The sequence below is a fragment of the Esox lucius genome, chromosome 7 (genome assembly GCF_011004845.1).
Source record: "Esox lucius isolate fEsoLuc1 chromosome 7, fEsoLuc1.pri, whole genome shotgun sequence".
Classification (NCBI taxonomy): domain Eukaryota; kingdom Metazoa; phylum Chordata; class Actinopteri; order Esociformes; family Esocidae; genus Esox; species Esox lucius.
The window spans coordinates 48,775,044-48,796,922 of NC_047575.1; the positions used below are offsets into that span (position 1 = coordinate 48,775,044).

Sequence of the window (21,879 nt, forward strand, 5' to 3'; positions counted from 1 at the left end):
GTCAATGGGCGTAACTTAATATTAAGGAACCCTCATATTAAGTTATGCCCCCGACTTGCAGTCTGCAGATATACCCTCCTCTACTAGCTGGCTAGCTAGCCAACCAGATGTAGGCTGACATAACTAACTGTGCTTAAGTTAGTTGCCTGAAGTCGAAAACACGCTTAGCGTTGTATTACCCATTGGTGATGCAGTCAAATATTGTTATACAAATAAACGTTATACTCTCATTTCAGGATAAACATGTCCTAGCTACCTATAGACTACAATCTACCAGGATCCAGTCCGGATATTCCATTAGTCCCACCAAGCGAGCCCTCTGACTGAAACCACGCACACAAGAACTTGTCGACTGAAGGAAAATGTGTCTCAAAAATGTGTAAATATAAAATTCAGATCCGTAAATAAACTTTAGATTTGTAAATGTAAATCAACACTTGAAAATGTAAAGCAACAGTTGTAAATGTTTTACAAATTTGTGTTTTATTTGTGAAATATGTTTTTACATATTCACAAATTGTATTTATATTTATGAAACATGTTTACATATTTACAGATAATGTTTTAGTTTACAAAATATTTGTTCACATTTACGAATCCACTGTTTAATAAATGAGACCCCCCGAACATTATAACATATATCAGTCAGAGAGTGTCTGTTCAGATCAGGATATCTTCAGCTTTGTGGACAAACCCTCTCTGCCTGACCTATCTAAGCATGAGCCAGCCCACCTTGATAGAGATATTTCAGCTGAAGAGCTGTTAAAACCTACAGTTTGCAAAATGGGAAATCCCACGGACTATCAGTGGACTTTTGTATGTTTTTTTCTAACGAGCTTTTGAAACCTTTACTGAGTAGGATGCAAGTAGCTTTCATTATAAATGAGCTACCTAAATCCAATGCCTAGCACCTATTACACTGATAAAAAAGATACGGACACTTTATGATGCGGCTCACAGCGACCAGTCTCACTAATCACAGTACATAATAACATTTGTGCAAAAGTTCTGGGGCTTACACTGGACATGGTTATTCAGACACTGGTCCATCCTGACCAGATTGGGGGTACAGTAGCACTACTATATAAATCACCTAAAGCCTCCTTAAAAATGTATGGTCAGATTTCAGATCATTTCCTTATTTAGGGTGCCCCTGTCTCTGTATGCTTCAGTTTCAATGTTTCAGTTTCAAGGTTTATTTGTCAAATGCACTGATCAACACAGTGTCATCCTGCACAATGAAATTCTGGTGACATGGCACGTGACAACTACAGTGGGGAGAACAAGTATTTGATTCACTGCCAATTTTGCAGGTTTTCCTACTTACAAAGCATGTAGAGGTCTGTAATTTTTATTACAAAATTCCGGAAAATCACATTGAATGATTTTTAAATAATTACATAAGTATTTGATCACCTACCAACCAGTAAGAATTACGACTCTCACAGACCTGTTAGTTTTTCTTTAAGAAGCCCTCCTGTTCTCCAGTCATTACCTGTATTAACTGCACCTGTTTGAACTCGTTACCTGTATAAAAGACACCTGTCCACACACTCAATCAAACAGACTCCAACCTCTCCACAATGGCCAAGACCATAGAGCGGTGTAAGGACATCAGGGAGAAAATTGTAGACCTGCACAAGGCTGGGATGGGCTACAGGACAATAGGCAAGCAGCTTGGTGAGAAGGCAACAACTTTTGGCGCAATTATTAGAAAATGAAAGAAGTTCAAGATGACGGTCAATCTCCCTCAGTCTGGGGCTCCATGCAAGATCTCACCTTGTGGGGCATCAATGATCATGAGGAAGGTGAGGGATCAGCCCAGAACTACACGGCAGGACCTGGTCAATGACCTGAAGAGAGCTGGGACCACAGTCTCAAAGAAAACCATTAGTAACACACAACGCTGTCATGGATATAAATACTGCAGCGCACGCAACGTCCTCCTGCTCAAGCCAGCGCATGTCCAGGCCCGTCTGAAGTTTGCCAATGATCATCTGGATGATCCAGAGGAGGAATGGAAGAAGGTCATGTGGTCTGATGAGACAAAAATGTAGCTTTTTGGTCTAAACTCCACTTGCCGTGTTTTGAGGAAGAAGAAGGATGAGTACAACCCCAAGAAAACCATTCCAACCATGAAGCATGGAGGTGGAAACATCATTCTTTGGGGATGCTTCACTGCAAGGGGACAGGACGACGGCACCGTATTGAGGGGAGGATGGATGGGGCCATGTATCGCGAGATCTTGGCCAACAACCTCCTTCCCTCAGTAAGAGCATTGAAGATGGGTCGTGGCTGGGTCTTACAGCATGACAACTACACGAAACCCACAACCAGGGCAACTTAGGAGTGACGCCGTAAGAAGCATCTCTAGGTCCTGGAGTGGCCTAGCCAGTCTTCAGACCTGAACCTAATAAAAAATCTTTGGAGGGAGCTGAACGTTTTCAAACAAAGGTTTCTGTACCAAATATTAAGTTCTGTTTTTCTGATGTATCAAATACTTATGTCATGCAATAAAATGCTAATTAATTACTTACTGGATTTTGGTTTTAGATTCCGTCACTCAAATTTGAAGAGTACCTATGATAAAAATTATAGACTTCTACATGCTTTGTAAGTAGGAAAACCTGCAAAATCGGCAGTGTATCAAATACTTGTTCTCCCCACTGTACCCGGTAGGGATCCAACCAGCGTGGCATGGTGTTGTGCAGTTGGTCTTTCCGCGCCCCAGTAAACTTTGTCCAGAACTGGAGCTTTCCTTCGCCTCCATCCTCTCGGTTGGAGGTTGCCTTCTCCATCTCATGGCAGAATCATCAGGACTAGAATTAGTCCAGCTCACAGGAACCAGGCATCACTGTAGACGTGCGGCCCCCCAGGGTAGAGTCCACTCGTAGCAGAAGGAGTGTGTGTGTGTGTATGTGTGAGATCCATCTTATCTCAGCCCACCTCACAGCTGTCCTTTAAGCCAAACTCAGTCTCTCTGGGCTCCAACCAGTCCTCAATCGCTGAATCGTTTTCAAGTGTCCTGTACCTGTCAGTGAATTCTCCTTGAGAAGATCCCCTTACATTAGCTTGTTGCATCTTGCTGATGCATTAGAACCCAGTCCTACCAAACACTCAAACCTATATTTCCAATGTCTTTCTACTTCCTTTGTCTAAATAGATTAGAACAGTTGTAAACAGTAACCGTATAGTTAAAACATTAACATTTCTGGTGCTTCTGTCCTGGTAGTGTAGCAAAATAACAATTCCACTCTTTTCTATAGTTGGTTTAACAACCAACAAATAACAAAACTATAAAAAGAACAGAAGAACAAAAGTTTCCATTTCCTATTACTGATCCAATTACTCATCAGTTAAGTTAGTTTGCTTACATTGAAGTATCACTCTCAAAGAGTAGTTCATGAACAATTCTCAGTTTACCTAACCAGATCTCAGTTGGTATATAATTACATCTGATTGTGTTGTATCAGAACTACAATCAAATTCACCATTGTTTCACATAAATGATCAAATACCTTATTGCAAATCAAAACATGTCACACCATCTGGAAAGTCAGCTAACATAACTGTTATTTAGCCTACAGTCTCTACAAGATGAAACTCAGCTTTAATTTCTCCAAGTCTCTTCACATTATCCTAGCACATCAAAGACACTCTGTAATGGTTTAACTCTGTATGGTTTAGAAACCTATGTTATTCAAAATAGTGGTGATCAGCCAAAATCAAACCCACAACTTTCATGCCTATTACATGCACAGATATCAAGATTGTTCTACTTATTAACAACGGGGGATAACTGTAGGCCTCTACCCTCACTACAAGTAGGTTTCTAAACCATACATTTCGACATGAAGCGATTGAAAGGAAAATACATGGAGCTTGCTCTTAACGTTTGATTAACACAAAACTGAACATACTCATACTGGGGAAATTACCACAGGTGAGAACAGTCAGAACACTCAAATGTAATAAACTACTTTGATTTGAGGGGGAAAGGTTGGTAAAGGCCAACCCAGGGGGTCTGCCCCCCTTCCTGGAGCCAAGGAAAGTTTCCACACAAAAACGTGACATGGTCTTCAGACTGTCTGTAGTAAAAGATGTAATGCGCCTAATTTAGCCAATGTCCCATGTTAACTGAAAGTTCAGAGTTATTGCTCTACCCATCTAATATAGTTGCTGTTTGCAAAAAAATCGCTTATCTCATCAACACAGCAACAGTAGGGGGAAAAACTCTCAAGAAAGGCCTAGTTAACAGAGAACAGATGCATGAAGTCACTAAAATCAAGGAACAATCAGTGAGTGATCCCCAGGATACTCCAACCTAGATCTCTAAACACAGTCACATCAAACAGCCCTATTTGTCCATTTGTCAATTTACCAGGTTAGAATTTACACTCCAATAACGAGTATAAGGTTTAAAACATAAGCATTATCCCAGTTATCACTGTAAATTCAAACAAAGTGAACCGAAATAATTTAAACTACATTACTTAACCAAACACCAAAATATTCAAAATAGGATTTACTTAACGTTAAAGACTATCGCCATGTGGTTCTTCATTCTCCTCCATACAAGAAGAGAGAAACACAATATTTTAACCCATTATATTGAAACCACAAGATCATATTTTACCTAATTAGAGAAGCTGCATTGTACCAATTTCCAATCTATCCCTCTAATTAAATACAGTACATTATTCTTGTATATAATCCTAAGTTATCAGGCGAATACCTCCATGTGTGCCAGCCACCAGCACAACACTAGAAGGCAAAGTTCAATCTCATGGATTCGGCACTAAGGCAGAAGCCGATAGAGTAGGCCTCGCCAAAAAACCACATTAACGACGCAGTGAATGCGTTCACCCGAGTGTACACCCAACAAAGTAAAACCTTGCGATTTCAAACTTCCAAGTTAACAACAACCTCAGTAAACAAGATCAAATATTCCACCAAGGAATACACAATGCAGCCAATCGGATCCCTCGTGCACAGGGAATACCAAAATGGACAAATGCATTTACTAGGTCGACCGTAACCAGATATTGACAAATGCCCGGGACTCGGGCCACAATCTCATACAGAACAAGCACAATTGGTTGTAGGGAAATGTTCTCCAACGATGCAGTGTCGCCGGGCGGGATGGGACCACGCAAACCTCCAAAGAGTCCCAGCAATTGGCCGGGCGGGACACCGCGGACGATCCATCCAACCTGAACAAAAAGGACTACAACCCAGAGATCAATAAACTCCACAAAACCTCCCAAAGCTGTGGAGGAACAAAGACCTCCAGATTGCCAGACAAGTAATGGAAGAACATGACAGGGCTTGAGTGAACCCCAGATGACAACTCAGTGTACCCCAGATGACAACTCAGTATTCCCCAGATGACAACTCAGTGTACCCCAGATGACAACTCAGTATTCCCCAGATGACAACTCAGTGTACCCCAGATGACAACTCAGTATTCCCCAGATGACGACTCAGTGTACCGCAGATGACAACTGAGTATTCCCCAGATGACAACTCAGTGTACCGCAGATGACAACTGAGGATTCCCCAGATGACAACTCAGTGTACCTTGGATGACAACTGAGGATTCCCCAGATGACAACTCAGTGTACCGCAGATGACAACTCAGTGTACCCCAAATGACAACTCAGTATTCCCCAGATGACGACTCAGTGTACCGCAGATGACAACTGAGTATTCCCCAGATGACAACTCAGTGTACCGCAGATGACAACTGAGGATTCCCCAGATGACAACTCAGTGTACCTCGGATGACAACTGAGGATTCCCCAGATGACAACTCAGTGTACCGCAGATGACAACTCAGTGTACCCCAAATGACAACTCAGTATTCCCCAGATGACAACTCAGTGTACCCCAGCTGACAACTCAGTATTCCCCAGATGATGACTCAGTGTACCCCAGATGACAACTGAGTATTCCCCAGATGACAACTCAGTGTACCGCAGATGACAACTCAGTGTACCCCAAATGACAACTCAGTATTCCCCAGATGACAACTCAGTGTACCCCAGCTGACAACTCAGTATTCCCCAGATGATGACTCAGTGTACCCCAGATGACAACTGAGGATTCCCCAGATGACAACTCAGTGTACCCCTGATGACAACTGGCATGGTGTAAGGGTAATGTTGTCATCATGGCATGGTGTAAGGGTAATGTTGTCATCATGGCATGGTGTAAGGGTAATGTTGTCATCATGGCAGGGTGTAAGGGTAATGTTGTCATCATGGCAGGGTGTAAGGGTAATGTTGTCATCATAGCAGGGTGTAAGGGTAATGTTGTCATCATGGCAGGGTGTAAGGGTAATGTTGTCATCATGGCAGGGTGTAAGGGTAATGTTGTCATCATGGCATGGTGTAAGGGTAATGTTGTCATCATGGCATGGTGTAAGGGTAATGTTGTCATCATGGCAGGGTGTAAGGGTAATGTTGTCATCATGGCAGGGTGTAAGGGTAATGTTGTCATCATGGCATGGTGTAAGGGTAATGTTGTCATCATAGCAGGGTGTAAGGGTAATGTTGTCATCATGGCATGGTGTAAGGGTAATGTTGTCATCATAGCAGGGTGTAAGGGTAAAGGGTTGATTTGGGATCGGGCCAAACTGTGTCTACACATCATAACATTTCAGATACAAGGTTGTCTGTGTTTGGTTGAGAAAGAAATCAATGTACACATCCTACACAACACCGCCATCTAGTGGGAAGACTTGAATCCTATCAACATGTTGGCATTTCTGACCTGATGGACTCTAAACACACCTACATCTCTGGTCATCAGAGTGTCTCTGACCTGATGGACTCTAAACACACCTACATCTCTGGTCATCAGAGTGTCTCTGACCTGATGGACTCTAAACACACCTACATCTCTGGTCATCACAGTGCCTCTGACCGGATGGACTCTAAACACACCTACATCTCTGGTCATCACAGTGCCTCTGACCTGATGGACTCTAAACACACCTACATCTCTGGTCATCACAGTGCCTCTGACCTGATGGACTCTAAACACACCTACATCTCTGGTCATCACAGTGCCTCTGACCTTATGGACTCTAAACACATACTGACATGAGTTCACTAACCATAAACAACATAAAAGCATTGATGTATGAGTGACGATTTTATCCAAGTGCTGGAGGGGAGGATTGAAATACCGAGGTGGTTCAGTAAACAGTTATGGTAACTGTAATTCATTGAGGATGAATATAAAATGCATGTACAGACATGGCATAAATGTCCCCCTGGAGAAAGCCAAGTAAGACATTGATATAAAGATTATCTCACAAAGGGACTGACAGGTTCATCGTAGCATTGGAATGCGAGGATTGAGATACCAGGGTGTTGAAGTTCATGCAGTCCCCCTGGAGACAGCTGAGCCAGAGAATTGTAACAATCTGACTGTTTTGATTCTATTGCATTTTTTAAATTTCTTTAATTTTCATTGTAAAGCACATTGAATTGCTTCTATGTATGAAATGTGCTGTATAAATAAACTTGCTTGCTATGACACCTGGTGGACAACAATTGCACACACCATAGAAATATAGTGGAAAGAAAGCAGTTTGACAATAACAATCACAAGGAAACAGTTCCATTTCAGAACAATTTAATATTTGATAGGGGAGGTCTCTGGTCAGAATATAACACAACAATGTTGGGCTCCAATAGAATGTTGAGAACTGAGGCGTTAGCATTTGTCAATACTGTCCTTCTGTTTAGTCTATATCATAAGTGGTCACCTGACCCTCCAGTTTACACCATTAACTAACCAGAATTGTCCACCTTTTCTCTGTCTGATACACCTGACGGGACCTGTTACAGAAGGAATGGACCAAGGGGACAGGCCTGATTAAAAGGAGATTAAAACAGGCCATCAATATGGCAAACACTGACTAAAAACCATGGTTTTGTGCAGGGATTCATTCCGGCCTTGCGTTTAACTCTGGATTAAAGTAGTGTACCAGCAGCACATCAGGACCCGAGTTGGCAACCTTTTCCTCAATGATGAAGATCAATCCAGCTCAAGATGGCGGCGGAGCGTCCTGTGAGGTCCGGGTAGACACAGGAAGAGGACTGGAGGGGAGAGGGAATGAGACTAAAGACGGCATAGAGGCTTTGTCTGTTCCTTTGTCTGTTATAACGTCTGTTATAACTGGGCTCTGTGTCACATACATGGGCGGTACAACTGTTAGTGCTGTGGGGTTGTCTACCACAGTGGCCATGGAAACCTCTGTGGTGGAGGCTAGAGGAGCAGGAGGGGCTTCACCCGGGGTCGAGGCTAAAGGAGGGCCTGCATCAGCCAGTCCAGGTGTGGTGGGAGGAGCCACAACGGGTATGACATCCGACATGGCGATGGATGATGACCTTACTGGAGGTTGTTCGCCCATGGCAGGAGAGTTAGGCACATCTGCCCCTTCTAATACCCCCGCCCCTTCTAATACCCCCGCCCCTTCTAATACCCCTGCCCCTTCAGCCCCGGCCAGCTCAGCGTTCTTCTTCTCCATCTCGGCCATGCGGCGCTGCACCATCCCAGGCATCAGGCTGACGTAGGTCCCCATCAGGCGGTGGTTGGAGCGGATCAACTTCCCGGCACAGCTGTCGGCACAGCGCTCCTACAGGACGGGATGAGAATACATCAGTCAGATGTACATTTCTGCATTCATATGCTGCATTCATATGCTGCATTCATATGCTGCATTCATATGCTGCATTCATATGCTGCATTCATATGCTGCATTCATATGCTGCATTCATATGCTGCATTCATATGCTGCATTCATATGCTGCATTCATATGCTGCATTCATATGCTGCATTCATATGCTGCATTCATATGCTGCATTCATATGCTGCATTCATATGCAGCCAGGTAAAACATGCAGCAGTGCTGAAGATGGGTAAGGACTATGCCTTATGTACTGGATTCACGCAGGAATGTGACCAAAAACACAAACAATACAGAATAGATATACATTAAGCATTGGGTGTTCTGTATTTGATTTATTCTCGTAAGCACACAATATACCGAGTACTATTCCGAGCACTTCACTAGCTAGCATACAATATACTATCCCATCCATACCTCGTCCATGGTGAGAGTTCTGTAGTTGAAGTTACTGGTGCATCTTCGGAAGCAGATCTCGGTCATGCGGTTATAGACCATCAGAAAATCCCGAAGCTAAAACAACACCACATAGGACCAATGTGTCCCGTAATGGCATAAAAAGAAAGTATGGCATTGACAGTTACATCATGGCTACATAGACAAAATGTCAGTTCAAAATGCATGACAACGTGACATCCGATGGACTTACGTTTCGTATTTGTGCTTCGGGCTCCATGATTTATCTGTCAAATCGGCTAAAGCGGTTACTTAGCTAGCTTCGTTATTTAATTTAGCCTATGCGTTGGCGTTGGAAAAAAATACTACCCGCTAAGTCAGGACTAAAATTGCCGCGTACGATATGTAGTTACAAACGTCTGAAATACGGTAACAAATTAGACATAAAAAACAGATAATACCCACATTCACAAAAGAAAAGAGAGATGCATGACTTTCATATGTGCGCCGCCATATTCTTCAGGCGGTAATCACGCCCTCGTTGTGACGTCGGAACTGTGCAGAAGGCCCATTGGCCTACAGAGACAGAGACCAATGTGTATGTAGTCCAAGAAAGATCTTGATAGGCGAAATGAATTGCGTACACATTAATACATTTTATATGTTTTATTATCGATTCAGTTTGGAACTATTTAATTTAAATGTATTTACACATTATTATTATTAGTAATATTCAGAAATCAACAACCCTGACAAAATTTATATAGTTTTAAGTCATGTAAAATGCTTTTTTAGTCACATACAAAAACGGCATAATCAAGAAAGATCTCTACCGGATTTGCATTCACACCCTAGAATTTCATTTCAGTTTGAAGTGCAGACTTGAAACAACAGTCGGTCGTTGTCATTGCACAGGCCTAACCCTTCCTGTGTGCTTGTGTGTTTGTGTGTTTGTGTGTTTGTGTGTTTGTGTGTTTGTGTGTTTGTGTGTTTGTGTGTTTGTGTGTTGCCTGGAGCCACCCCTTCCTAAGCAGACCTTTGAGGATGTTCACATCACCTCTCATCACAAAACTAATTCCAGTCAGCAGTCTTGAAGATTTCACCTTTAAATATCACATGACATTTACATGAAGGTTCCCTCAGTGTGTCTTGTTGTGACACTTGTTTTCCACCAGTGTGCAGGAGTCCCTTTATTTTTCCTTCCTCCTACCTGCTAGCAGATAAAATTGTAGACAAAGTAGGTGGTTTTAACGTCTCTTTACATGTTGCTTTGTATATCAGTCATTTCTCTCACTTTCTCAGCCTTCTGCTTCTGTCTCTCTCTGGCTGTCTCTCTCTCTCTCACTGTCTCTCTCTCTCATTTTCCATCAGTCTGTCTGACTCTCTTTGTCAGTCTATCTGTATAACTGAGGTAGGGGTATCATATAGGACAGATATTCCATCTTGACCTCTTAACCCTGACTTGACCTCAGTGACATTACTTGTCAGAATGCCTGAGTGACAGATTGTGTGTTATACCGTCTGCGTCTGTCTCTCTCTCACTCTCTCCATCACTCTCTCTCTCTCTCCCTCTCTCCTCCCTTGCTGTGTCCCACTCCCTGTCTCTATTTCTCCCTCTCTCCTCCCTTCCTGTGTCCCACTCCCGGTCTCTGTCCCACCCTCTCTCCCTCACCCTCTCCCTCTCTTCGGTCTCCAGAGCCATCTGTTGGCTGTTGAGGTAGATGCTGTTTCTGGAAGCAAGGGGGCTGCTACTCCTGGAGGGAAGAGAAGCCTCAACCTCTGCATCTACTTCCAGGAAGCCCCTGGCCGCCTGGGCTGGGCCCTGGGTCTGGTTCTGATGGTAGCGGCGCTTCTTCTTTCGTTTCTGTCCCACATCCAGATCCAGAGAAGCGTAGTTTAGGTCAGGATGCTGAAGGTGAGAAACAGTCTGTGGTGGCTGGAGCGAAGGGGAACAGAAGATTAGTAGTCTAGGACAGTAGATTAGTACTATAGAACAGTAGATTAGTACTATAGAACAGTAGATTAGTACTATAGAACAGTATAATAGGCCTGTGCACAATACATTCGGGGCTTAGCCCCCCCCCCGCCCCACCTGGGACAGAAAGTACAGGTTTTGAATGTACATGCGGAAACATTTCATTGTACACGCTAGCGGCCACGTCTACAATGTCATAATGGGCGACCTGAATTATAGATTAATAGATCAGGAGATATTTTAGATTTTCAGATTTTTTGGTCAATTTGAGATCCGGGGCTATTCATAAAAGATCCGGACACCCAGGCGCCACAGTGGTTCATCAAGGTGTTCTACTTTAGACATTCCTCATTCCTTAGCTACAGGTAGGACTTGGTAATTTCATACTGGCTTGTTAGTCAGTCTACAGACACCTGATGTGTGACGGTTGGTGTTCCCTGAGAGGATGACACCTGGTGGAGGATGACAGAAAATGGTATTTCCTCCTTGGCCCCGCCCTTACTGGACTGATCTGCTGAGCGTCCTCCCTGGCCCCGCCCTTACTGGACTGATCTGCTGAGCTTCCTCCCTGGCCCCGCCCTTACTGGACTGATCTGCTGAGCTTCCTCCCTGGCCCCGCCCTTACTGGACTGATCTGCTGAGCTTCCTCCTTGGCCACGCCCTTACTGGACTGATCCGCTGAGCTTCCTCCTTGGCCACGCCCTTACTGGACTGATCCGCTGAGCTTCCTCCTTGGCCACGCCCTTACTGGACTGATCTGCTGAGCCTTTTTTCATCATGAACAATAACCCTTTAACCTATAACAATTCTTTGCACGAGAGGGAAACTTTATTTTTATCTTTGGAATATATATTTTTTAAGTAGCAGAATACAGTAATTGATAATGTAATAACTGTTTAGGGAAACATTTTATTTTCTGGAATTTTATAGATGTTTTAATAGTACTTATTTAATAGTATTTATTAAGTTGGCTCGAAAGTATTCCTAACAGTTGTGCTGAGAGAAGGATATTTACATCAAATGCTTCAAAGAGGTAGTTATGAACTCAAAACTGAACTGAAAAAGGACTTTACTTTGTACCATCCTGCAAAAGCACTGTGACTTTACGCAGTATTTCTCTTTTAAATCATTACACAGATCTAATCATATCCTTCAGATTTGTACAACATCCTAATCCAATCAGGAATGAGCAGGTCTAACCAAATCATCAGAACCTGTTCCTCATGTCATCATCATATGTAGTTTAACAAGTATAACTATAATGAATTTAATCAAACAATATTCAGGTCACCCTGGTCACCATAACATGTCAACTCCATCTACCTTGGTCACCACCATAACATGTCAACTCCATCTACCTTGGGCACCACCATAACATGTCAACTCCATCCACCTTGGGCACCACCATAACATGTCAACTCCATCCACCTTGGGCACCACCATAACATGTCAACTCCATCTACCTTGGTCACCACCATAACATGTCAACTCCATCTACCTTGGTCACCACCATAACATGTCAACTCCATCCACCTTGGGCACCACCATAACATGTCAACTCCATCTATCTTGGTCACCACCATGACATGTCAAATCCATCTATCTTGGTCACCACCATAACATGTCAACTCCATCTATCTGGGTCACCACCTTAACATGTCAAATCCATCCACCTTGGGCACCACCATAACTTGTCAACTCCACCCACCTTGGGCATCACCATAACATGTCAACTCCACCTACTAAATAGATTTAAATACACAAAATACTATATATTTATATAAATGTGCTGCTTTGTATGCCACTTCAATGACAAAGAACATTTTGCTTTATGGTCAACTCTGTGAAAATCTAAAAAGGAACTGAAAGTTTGATTGATTTAATATACAGTTTGCACTGCTGTTCAATCCCTGAGCAAAGCAATTCACCCTAATTGTTCCATAGGTTGTTGCCATGAACATTCTCAGTTCTCAGTCCATTTAACTGGTAATATGGATAAAAAAATATCTGTTTTCAACACAGTAAATCCACCTATTGCCAACCCTGGAAAGAATATAGTTTTGGCCTTGATATTATAAAAAGGATTTACATTCTGCAACGATTGACAACATCCTGCTGTATTTGCTTGAAGGTCCTACCTGACTTAAATAGACACAAGCGAGAGACGCACACAAAGTGTAAAAGCACTTCACACTGGCGTTGTTTAGAGACAACCAGAACTGCACTGTGGTTAGAAAGTGACCGAGTGACAGATCTCAGAACAATACTCAGTTATTGTTTATGATGCAAGGGGATTTGAGCATCGGTCAGTCAGCAGGTAGCTGTAGTCGTTTCCATTCTCAGAAACATGAACTCAGTCACACATATCTCACCGTCAACCACAGTCAAAGGGAAGGTCAGGGGTGAAGCGTGTAATTTGGGGATGGAGGAAGCACTGCTCTGTCAATTTCCACAGCCTAGAATCGGATGTCATTCTAATTTATTCTTCTAAACCAATTAATCAATTGCATTGTGGGACTTTTCAGGTAGTGGATCACGTGACCGGAGGGGCTCTTAATTAAACTAATATTTAACTAAGCGTTTGTTTTTTAAGTTGCTGTTGTCAACTCCATTATTTTTGGGGTCTGGGCGTCTCAGTCACTAAACACATCCGGCTTCTTTCAACCAGATAAGGGTGCCGTTGGTTTTTTGGTTTCAGAGGGGCTGGTTCCCACCAACTCATTTAAATGGTCTTCATGACAATGACAAAAAACAAGCAATGTGCATTTCATTGCAATCACAAGAAGTAAGGTAAACAAAATATTTTAGCAGTTGAGAACATTATTGTTTTTATTGATGTAGATGTTTTCCCCAAGATAATTTGTGATGTTCTTGCATTAAGTTTGTATCAGCTGACAAGATATTTATACAATGCATATTGTCATGAAATGGTTGCTATGTTAAACATTAGCTATTGAAGTGTTCCATATTTTCAGGCCAACTTTTCTGACAGTATCTGACAAAGGGCAGGTTTTTTATAGTTTATTTTGGGCATTTATTTTGGGTCATTGAAAAGCGCTATATAAATCCCATGTATTATTATTATTATTATTATTATTATTATTCCTTTCTAACCCTTTAAAAATATATATATATTTTCACTAGCTATAAGATTCCTTTAGTTTTTATTATAATTATTTTATGTGGATTCTTATGGGATTCAATAATATCTCTCAGTTTCAACATTTGTTATGTTGTCTTTGTACTATTTTCAGTTGAATATAGGGAAAATGATTTGCACATCAGTGCATTCGGTTTGTATTTGCATTTTACACAGCGTCCAAACTTCTTTGGAAATTGGGTTGTAGAAAAGAGAATGGTATAGAATGATTTCAAATCTTAATAGAAAACCGGAGAACAGTTAGGGGAATTTGTAAATGTCTCTACCAGCCGGTTGAGATGATTGATCTATATAAACATCTCCACCAGCAGGTTGAGACGACGAGGGGTAACCTGTTATGACGAGGGGTGACCTGTTACAACGAGGGGTAAACTGTTACGACGAGGGGTAACCTGTTATGACGAGGGGTGACCTGTTACAACGAGGGGTAAACTGTTACGACGAGGGGTAAACTGTTACGACGAGGGGTGAACTGTTATGACGAGGGGTAACTGTTACGACAAGGAGCTACACAATGCTTTACAGACTGCATGGCCGTATAACCTTTCAGTCATACTGCAGAAACCCTCACCCAAAGCCACTTACAGGACCAATTAGGGTGTTGAACTCAAGCGCAAACAACAGACTGCTCTGGGATTCGAACCAGGAAACTCTCAGTTACCAGCCCAACACAATAACCACAAGGCTAGTAAAGAAAACAAGAACAATATGCTAGTCATACCAGCTTGTACCTCACTTCTAACCGTCTAAGAAAGCCTCCTGTCCATCTAGTTGCCCATGCATCAGGGAAACAGCACCGGCTAAGTAAGGAGACAGCACTAGCTATATAAAGCCCACAGCAGATATTGGCTGCCTTGTGCACAGTGTGGTCTAGAAGACCTGGGCCGGCCCTTACCGCATCAGATGAGTGTGAGCGATTGTTGAAGCAGACTGGGTTAACTCTGTGAACGTCCTAAATGAAGCCCTGCGGACTGTTGTACTTGTCATCAGAGCCTCACAGGCCCTGGTCTAAAGCCATGCACTGTTAAAGCCGTAGGGTGTCATTTGGGACTCTGGTGGGCATGAAATGTGTGGGCTGGTCTTCAGCACAGCCTCAGTTTAGACCTGGTTGTGGGGATCAAAGGCTCACAGCAGGCCTGTCTGTCCGCAGAAATATAAATAGTTTTTGAACGTCAGACTTCCGCCAGAGTAGTCTAAACAGATAAATAAACGTGTGGACATACACTTAGGGGTAATATGCACACATCTTACTGTACTACAAACATACATAAAAGCAAATAGTATTTTTCTACTAAAATATCTAGAGAACGTGAGATATTCCCCATTCACGCTTTCTCACTGGTCGGTCAGTTTGCATTGACTTGTAATCCCATTATATCTGACCACCTTGAGAGAAGTTAAGACGGTAGGTATACATGTTTAATATGCATTTAAAATAAATGCATGGACATTTAATACAAATATGTCCTATACAAGTGAAATGTTACACAATATGAAAAACCCAAAACACAACTTTTATAAAACAAATTAATTAGCAGTAGACCTGTGTGATAATGCAGTAGGACTCAATATTAAATGTACCTTTCTGTTTGCTCTCGAGTGGTGCAGGGTCATGGATTCATAGCATAGAGAGGTGCAGTTCCCCTCAGACACTGTTTAAAACAAATACGCACCCGCACACACAAACACACACACACACACATTATTTAGTCAACAACAAGCATATACAGTATTCCATTTTACTAATAATAGCATCCTAATAAATACCATCTTCAATATAGCTGAATATGCAGCTAAATCTTCACCTCACATTTTAGTGAAAGGTCTTTATCGCTTGTGTTGATGACAGGACTGCTGATGTACTTTAAGATTTGTTTACTGGAACTTTCAGAGAGTATTTGGAAAAAAACAGTTTCCGCGCAATTCTATGGCAACAGTCAGTTATGCAGATAAGATTGTTGATGTGAAGAAAAAAGAAAAGACGAAAAAATGAAATGTTATCTTTCTGTTACGCCACAGTAGATCTAGTGTATCGCACTATGTGTTACAGCTGTACTGGAACTGTAAGCAATCATTGTCAACGTTAGAACTGACACACGCTTCAATAAGAAAACTGACGGTAAACAAACGTATAGAAATGATAGAACTGATACACACATGCTTCAATAAGAAAACTGACGGTAAACAAGCGTATAGAAATGACAGAACTGATACACACATGCTTCAATAAGAAAACTGATGGTAAACAAGCGTATAGAAATGATAGAACTGATACACACATGCTTCAATAAGAAAACTGACGGTAAACAAACGTATAGAAATGATAGAACTGATACACACACGCTTCAATAAGAAAACTGACGGTAAACAAACGTATAGAAATGATAGAACTGATACACACATGCTTCAATAAGAAAACTGACGGTAAACAAGCGTATAGAAATGACAGAACTGATACACACATACTTCAATAAGAAAACTGATGGTAAACAAGCGTATAGAAATGACAGAACTGATACACACATGCTTCAATAAGAAAACTGACGGTGAACAAACATATAGAAATCATAGAACTGATACACACATGCTTCAATATGAAAACTGATGGTAAACGTAAATATTAATTTATTTAAATATTTAAATTAAAATATTAAAATATTAATATTTAAATAAACGTGTGCTGAGAAAGTCTCACAGGACACAACATGTAGTAAACAAATGGGTTCCATATGGGTTCTTCAGCTATCGGTGTGGGGGGTTCTAGGGAGACCCATATTCAGATTTAAAAATAAATTCTGGTAGGACCCTGGAAACCAACATACCTGGAACCAAAAAGCGTTCTCTCTGGAACCATAGAAAAGGTTTATCTTACTGATGTGTCATCCAAGGTCATGTTTCCATGTGTTCTGGGATATCGGTAGGCTCTCCATTAGCTAGCACCAAATACAGCAGCTATTTTTCCTGGCGTCTCACCTGATGCAATGTTTCCATAAATGGGGTTCTCCTGCTGTTGATGATTCTCCTCCTCCTCTTCCTCCTCGAATCTAATGGGACTGGACACATAACAAGGACCACACATACATACATCAGTATATATCACAACCCAGAGCACATATACATACTACATCAATATACATCACAACCCAGAGCACATATAAATACTACATCAATATACATCACAACCCAGAGCATGTATAAATACTACATCAATATACATCACAACCCAGAGCACATATACATACTACATCAATATACATCACAACCCAGAGCATGTATAAATACTACATCAATATACATCACAACCCAGAGCACGTATAAATACTACATCAATATATATCACAACCCAGAGCACGTATACATACATCACCAAAAAGCAAACCTTTTTATTTGCACAAATTACTTCTTCATGAAGGTAAATGTACTCTGCCTTACTTAGCTATCTTAAGATAATTTATGCATTTACTGGACGTCTCTCTGAATAAAGGCATCTAGCAAATTACTTAAATGACAAATAAAAATGTGACATCTTTTTAGACTGCAGTCGGCTTCATGCAGCAGCAGGAGAGCTAGGATATGCCACAACAATCACTAGACAAGCAGTACAACACAAACACTATAAATCACCTCTTTATCTACAGCATAATCAACAACAGCTGGGGAAAATATTTATTTTGAGTGATTATTTTCAGACCACAGACAACTTTCTATACTACTTCTAAAAAATATACACAACACAACCCATACCAGAACTTCAAAGACAGATGAACTTCAAAAGCCTGTGAACTGTGTATGATTAGTAACTCTTACCTCTCTGTAGGGTAATGTAGTGGGTAGAGAAGCTCCTCTGTGTCTGTCAAAACAAAATGGCGGATACACTTTTTGCAATTGTCAGGTAGAAGTGAGAATGACTATGGAAAGTTGACTGACTCATGCTAAGGAACAAATACCAGGGTTGGCGTCCAATATTCCAAATCCAGTTCTCTACTATATTTCAAGGAAAAAGTGGAATTGGAATTTCAACTGTATTAACTGAAAGGGAATCGACTCCAACCCTACAAAATGCAGATGGCAATGATGTCCACCCAAGAACACTGCCAAGTACTTCTAATGTTGTGGGTAGACAAGCTTAGAGTCTGTCAAAACAAAATGTTGGACATCTGGCAACGTCCCTGTGGTTCATGCTGTTACTGTTCTTATGTGTGATGTGCATCTACAGTAACTATCATCTACAGTAACTATCATCTACAGTAACATGATATAACAGATACACCATAAGATAGAACAAAAGTATTGTTGTTATTCTGCAATGAACATACAGTAAATAGTTTGGTTCCTTTTTCTGTAAACTAGTATATTCTATATTGCTCCATTGCATGCACCAAATACATTGAAACTACACCATGTTTCGACGGAATTCCAACAAATGAGTTTAAGGAATGATGATGTACCTGCTCTGTGTTTGATGTCCCTGTGTCTCAGGATGAAGAGGATGATATTGACACAGACGGAGACCAGAAGAGCCAGGGAGGTCAGAGCCAGCCCGATGTAGGTACCAGAACATTCTGTACCTGAACAGACATTTATAAACACCACTGATCAAAGGCTTTTATCAATAGTGTCTTACAGTCAGTGAGTACAGATATGTTATGCATGGCTGAACCTACACTCCTGGCCCTGCTAATACCACGCCATGTCACTTCATGTATCAACCATCCTGCTGTATGTCAATGGGCCCGTCCACTGTCCGCTACTCTAACATGTCAATGGGCCCGTCCACTGTCCGCTACTCTAACATGTCAAAGGGCCTGTCCACTGTCCGCTACTCTAACATGTCAAAGGGCCTGTCCACTGTCCGCTACTCTAACATGTCAAAGGGCCTGTCCACTGTCCGCTACTCTAACATGTCAATGGGCCCGTCCACTGTCCGCTACTCTAACATGTCAAAGGGCCCGTCCACTGTCCGCTACTCTAATATGAAGTGATGTGTGGGCAACACAAATGTTCTTCCACACAGGGAATGCGTTGACTTTCTATGCAGAATCTCCTTGTCAATGTGTTTTAATTAACATTCAAACAGGGAATAAACAAATCATAGATCTAAATCATAGATAATCATAGATCTAAATCATAGATAATGATAGAATACAGAACGTAGAGTTTCGGGTCTGCTCGCTGGATATCCACTAAAACATAATTTGACTAAATTTTGGAAAGGCTAACACATGTTCACACCAGATTTAAAACAGACATTCACAAGGCCTACGTGTCCTTTCTAGTGAATTACTACTTGCAGCTTAACAAACATACTGGTAGATGTCAGAAATAAATGAGAATACATCTGTTCTCATCTTTTAGTTATCACACACATTAACAAATCATGGTAATATAATATAAATGAGCAGAGATTCTGCCATCATGTAATCCAGAGTGGATGCAATGATCAGACAGAAAATTAAAGCAATATAACGTTGAACTCAGTTTTCCCATACGTCGCAAATCAGGATTAGTTTGATTGATAAATAATTGAATAACTTCTGCTTTATATTCATATTAGTTCGCTTCATAAATAGGTAAGCCAGAAGCAACGCAAATATTTTAAGGACAAAAATATGTTATGAAAGGAATCTTTATTTATAAACTTACCTGGCATGTTGGGTTGTCCACAGTGATGGAGGACTCTATCTCTCCCTTTCTCTCTTTCTCTCTCTGTCCCTCACTTTCTCCTTTACCCTCTCTCCCTCCTTCTCTCTCTCTCTCCCTCTCTCTCTCACTCCTTTCACTCTTTTTCTCTCCACCCTCTGTGTATCTATCTCTGAATGTAATGTTTCACCATAGTCTATTTTTACCCCTTCTGTTATTTTTACCTTTTTGTTCTTTCTTTCTCCCTCTCTTTCTCTCTCTCTCTCTCTCTCTCTCTCTTTCTCTTTCTCTGATGTTCTCATCATGTTTTTTCAGTTGCTGACAGGAAATATTGTGACCTCATTTGATACTTATCACTTAGGTTAAAATAGGCTCTAACTTTAGAAGCATCTCTTCGACTGAGGTCTTTTTAGTTGCTCAAATGAAGTGTAGTAAAAGAGACCACCAGTCATGCAAGAACATGCAAAACCAATACCTGATTTTTGTTTTCATATTTATTTTAATTTGAAGAAATTACATATTCTAGGTTAATGCACGATCATTTGTGAACATTTTATGGAATGTATTGGAATGCATTAATATTTTGCATATATGTTTATTATGTGCGCATTCATTGTAGTTTGGGTGTTCACAAACACACACACACACGTACACGTACGTACGTACACACCCCAATATGTGAACCACAATCAATCACAATTTTTTTATTTTTCCATTTCCGACCACGGCAGTAAAAGCCAAAGCAGGAAGTCTTTATTGCTTCTTTCTTTTAAACCTCATGTAAACTCACACGCACGCACACACTCACACACACACTCACACACGCATGCACTATCACACGCACACACTCACACACACATGCACTATCACACGCACACACTCGCACACACACACACGCACACACTCACACACACACACTCACTCACTCACTCACATTAAAAAACAAACACATTTTGATTTGATTGAAGTATTCTTTATTTGAGCAGTGAATATTGACGCTAACCTCACCCCAGAAGACACATTTCCACTTCAGACTTGCCCTAATACTGTGCGAAATTAGACAAATAGATGCAGCCTCCCTCTAACCACTCATAGCAGAGCTGAACCAGTGGGATGATGAAAGAGGAGGTCTGTGTTGTGTCTAGAAAAGTGGAATAGTGGTCTGTCTTTGACCATACAGCCGGACAGACTGCAAGGGTCTGTGGTTTTTTCTGCGGGTTTTATGCATGGGGGTTCATGTGAAAATCACACTGTGGTGACTGTGGACTTTACATCACTTAGATGGAGTGCAAACCAGCCAGAGAAACAGTCTGACAGACTTGGCAATAAGGCCCACAGACTGACAGACAGGCAAGCAAGACGTAAAAATAGAAATGGACAAATCATTAACTTGAATTGCTGGGTCTTTTTCTCTTCTTTATTTTTCTATATATTTGATCCCATTCGATAGGCGACATTTTTATTTTGGAAAACTGCATCCTGAAGGTTTGTCTTAGTTTCTCGTGTTTCTGAGCTACTGTTCAACACAGTCTGGGTTGACGTGTCAGGTTGGGGGGGTGGGGGGGGGGGGCACTGTTGATCAATGACCTGTCAGACGTGTTGACCTCTCTGTGACCTATGAGGATGTTAGAATTTTATTTCAGAGTGGGAAATAAAACTGTCTCAATGTTTTTTAGATTTCCATACCCCTGTCTCTTAATGTTGCACAGGAATAATCAACAGTCTAGAAAAAACACTCCATTGTGCAAAACATTAGGGTTTTAAAACAAACTGACTCATGGAAGAGTTGTCAAATTGTAAATAAAATAGTTGCTTATATTTCAGTCCAGTGGCTTGCTAGCTATCTATTTAATCAGTATATTAAATATGCACATTGAAATACAAAAACATTATTGTTGTGGGGATTAACTTTATAGAGAGTAGTGAGACAGTCAGGGACGAGGAAGACGTTGGTGCTGAAGAAGGCTGCCATGCATGTGTAGTGTGATGGGAAATGTCTGTTGAGG

The 21,879-nt window shown here is 41.3% G+C and overlaps 2 protein-coding genes across 2 annotated transcripts; both read right to left on the reverse strand.

Moving 5' to 3' along the window:
- Positions 1–7,627: 7,627 nt before the first annotated feature.
- Positions 7,628–9,681, reverse strand: timm10b (translocase of inner mitochondrial membrane 10 homolog B (yeast)). Its single transcript, XM_010898221.5, has 3 exons — positions 9,352–9,681; positions 9,120–9,215; positions 7,628–8,650 (listed from the first exon to the last, which is right to left on the reverse strand). The coding sequence occupies exons 1-3, from the start codon at positions 9,376–9,378 to the stop codon at positions 8,060–8,062; spliced, it is 714 nt and encodes a 237-aa protein (XP_010896523.3). The 5' UTR covers positions 9,379–9,681; the 3' UTR covers positions 7,628–8,059.
- Positions 9,618–19,982, reverse strand: LOC105026651. Its single transcript, XM_013131807.1, has 7 exons — positions 19,877–19,982; positions 18,682–18,801; positions 18,041–18,083; positions 17,207–17,286; positions 15,815–15,885; positions 10,684–11,034; positions 9,618–9,674 (listed from the first exon to the last, which is right to left on the reverse strand). Exons 1-7 carry the CDS (start codon positions 19,881–19,883, stop codon positions 9,618–9,620), a joined length of 729 nt encoding a protein of 242 aa, XP_012987261.1. The 5' UTR covers positions 19,884–19,982.
- Positions 19,983–21,879: the final 1,897 nt, after the last annotated feature.

Coding starts and splice junctions, on each gene's coding strand:
- LOC105026651 (XM_013131807.1), bottom strand. Junction 17,287..18,040: donor CTACATTACCCTACAGAGAG/GTAAGAGTTACT, acceptor TTATGTGTCCAG/TCCCATTAGATTCGAGGAGG. Junction 11,035..15,814: donor ACTCGAGAGCAAACAGAAAG/GTACATTTAATA, acceptor CCTTCGCTCCAG/CCACCACAGACTGTTTCTCA.
- timm10b (XM_010898221.5), bottom strand. CDS start 9,378: ATGGAGCCCGAAGCACAAATACGAAAC. Junction 9,216..9,351: donor CCGAAGCACAAATACGAAAC/GTAAGTCCATCG, acceptor GTGTTGTTTTAG/CTTCGGGATTTTCTGATGGT. Junction 8,651..9,119: donor GAACTCTCACCATGGACGAG/GTATGGATGGGA, acceptor CCCGTCCTGTAG/GAGCGCTGTGCCGACAGCTG.